We start from the raw sequence: 1,170 nt of genomic DNA, 5'->3' as shown, positions 1-1,170 counted from the left end.
CAGGGGAATTGCGTGAGCAGGTGTGTGGTTTGGCCCCCAGCCAAGGGCTAACCCATCACAGACATTTATTTAGTTTTGTCTAGAATGGAAATTCTTATGTTCAACATAGCAGCAGCAGCAGCCTTCTTTCACAAAGAAGTAAAAACAGCACTAGGTCATCTATTTCTGAACTTGTCACATCTGCAGATTTCAGTCCTGTCCCTTTCATCACATAGAGAAGAACCTGTGTTATTATCTACATATTACTTTTTTGTCCCTAGATATCACTCTCTTCTTTAACAAAACTAGTTTCTCAATATCTTAATCTGAAAGTATATTTTTTAAAATATCATACTAGCAGTTGCTAATACCTTAATTGTACAACTTTGGTCAAAAATGTTGTAAGACTGACAATTTTTGCTACTTTAAACTATTGCTTTTCTTCCAAATATGATGTAATATTGGGAGTAATTTAAATAAACTGATGGATACCTAATGTGACACTTATAGATTTTTACTCCTGTTTTTTAATTCAAACCTGAAAAATTAGAAGGTTGTTATTAATTGATGCTTAAAAGTCACTATTCAGTTCTAAGTTAATGGTATAAACCTAGATGTTCTTGTAGGATATAAGAGATATTTTTAAATGCTCATTGATTTTTACGTATTTTGCATGTTACTGTTAAATACAATAAACTTAAATAAAAACAGCAAACAGTACATAAATGAGCCAGGATTACCAAGGATGGATACTTACCTTTCTCTTATAAAGTCTGCCAAGTCTTTTGTTGACAAATGTCCATGTTTCATGTTGTGATACAGGACATCAAAACCATTGTTCCTTTCCCCCTAAAGATTAATAAAAAGAAAGTATAACTATGAAACACAACATGCTAAAGCAATTACAGAGCAAAGTATAGAACCTAAGCATTTTAATAACTTATGTAGTTCCATGAAGTGAATGATTTCTAATGCCTCAGTTTTTTACCAATTGCTGTTAGTTCCCTTCAATCCTCTATATGCAAAACAAACTAAAATCACCTCAGCAGCTACTACTACTCTTCAAATGACAACTCTGTTACATATTTTGAGGCTATATTAAAAGCCATTTCCTTTCTAAATTTCTACAGGTCTTGTATTCTTTCACTTCCCATCTTATTAAACACATCCTTAATATCATACTCTCTTATC

The 1,170-nt window shown here is 32.2% G+C and overlaps 1 protein-coding gene across 2 annotated transcripts in view; it reads right to left on the bottom strand.

Annotated features, from left to right (window-relative positions):
- The window catches only part of FCHO2 (FCH domain only 2), an 82,113-nt gene extending 81,291 nt beyond the window's left edge, over positions 1 to 822 (bottom strand). For both annotated transcript variants that reach the window (XM_010088181.1, XM_010088182.1), the window contains exon 1: positions 737 to 822. In XM_010088181.1, coding sequence (XP_010086483.1) covers positions 737 to 789 — 53 coding nt within the window. In that variant the 5' untranslated portion in view covers positions 790 to 822. The remainder of the gene's footprint in view (positions 1 to 736) is intronic.
- Positions 823 to 1,170: the final 348 nt, after the last annotated feature.

The sequence above is a fragment of the Pterocles gutturalis genome, unplaced genomic scaffold, assembly GCF_000699245.1.
Source record: "Pterocles gutturalis isolate BGI_N339 unplaced genomic scaffold, ASM69924v1 scaffold2397, whole genome shotgun sequence".
Classification (NCBI taxonomy): Eukaryota; Metazoa; Chordata; class Aves; order Pterocliformes; family Pteroclidae; genus Pterocles; species Pterocles gutturalis.
The sequence above is the reverse complement of the archived record's forward strand: the minus strand, read 5'-3'. Positions and strand labels throughout refer to the sequence as shown.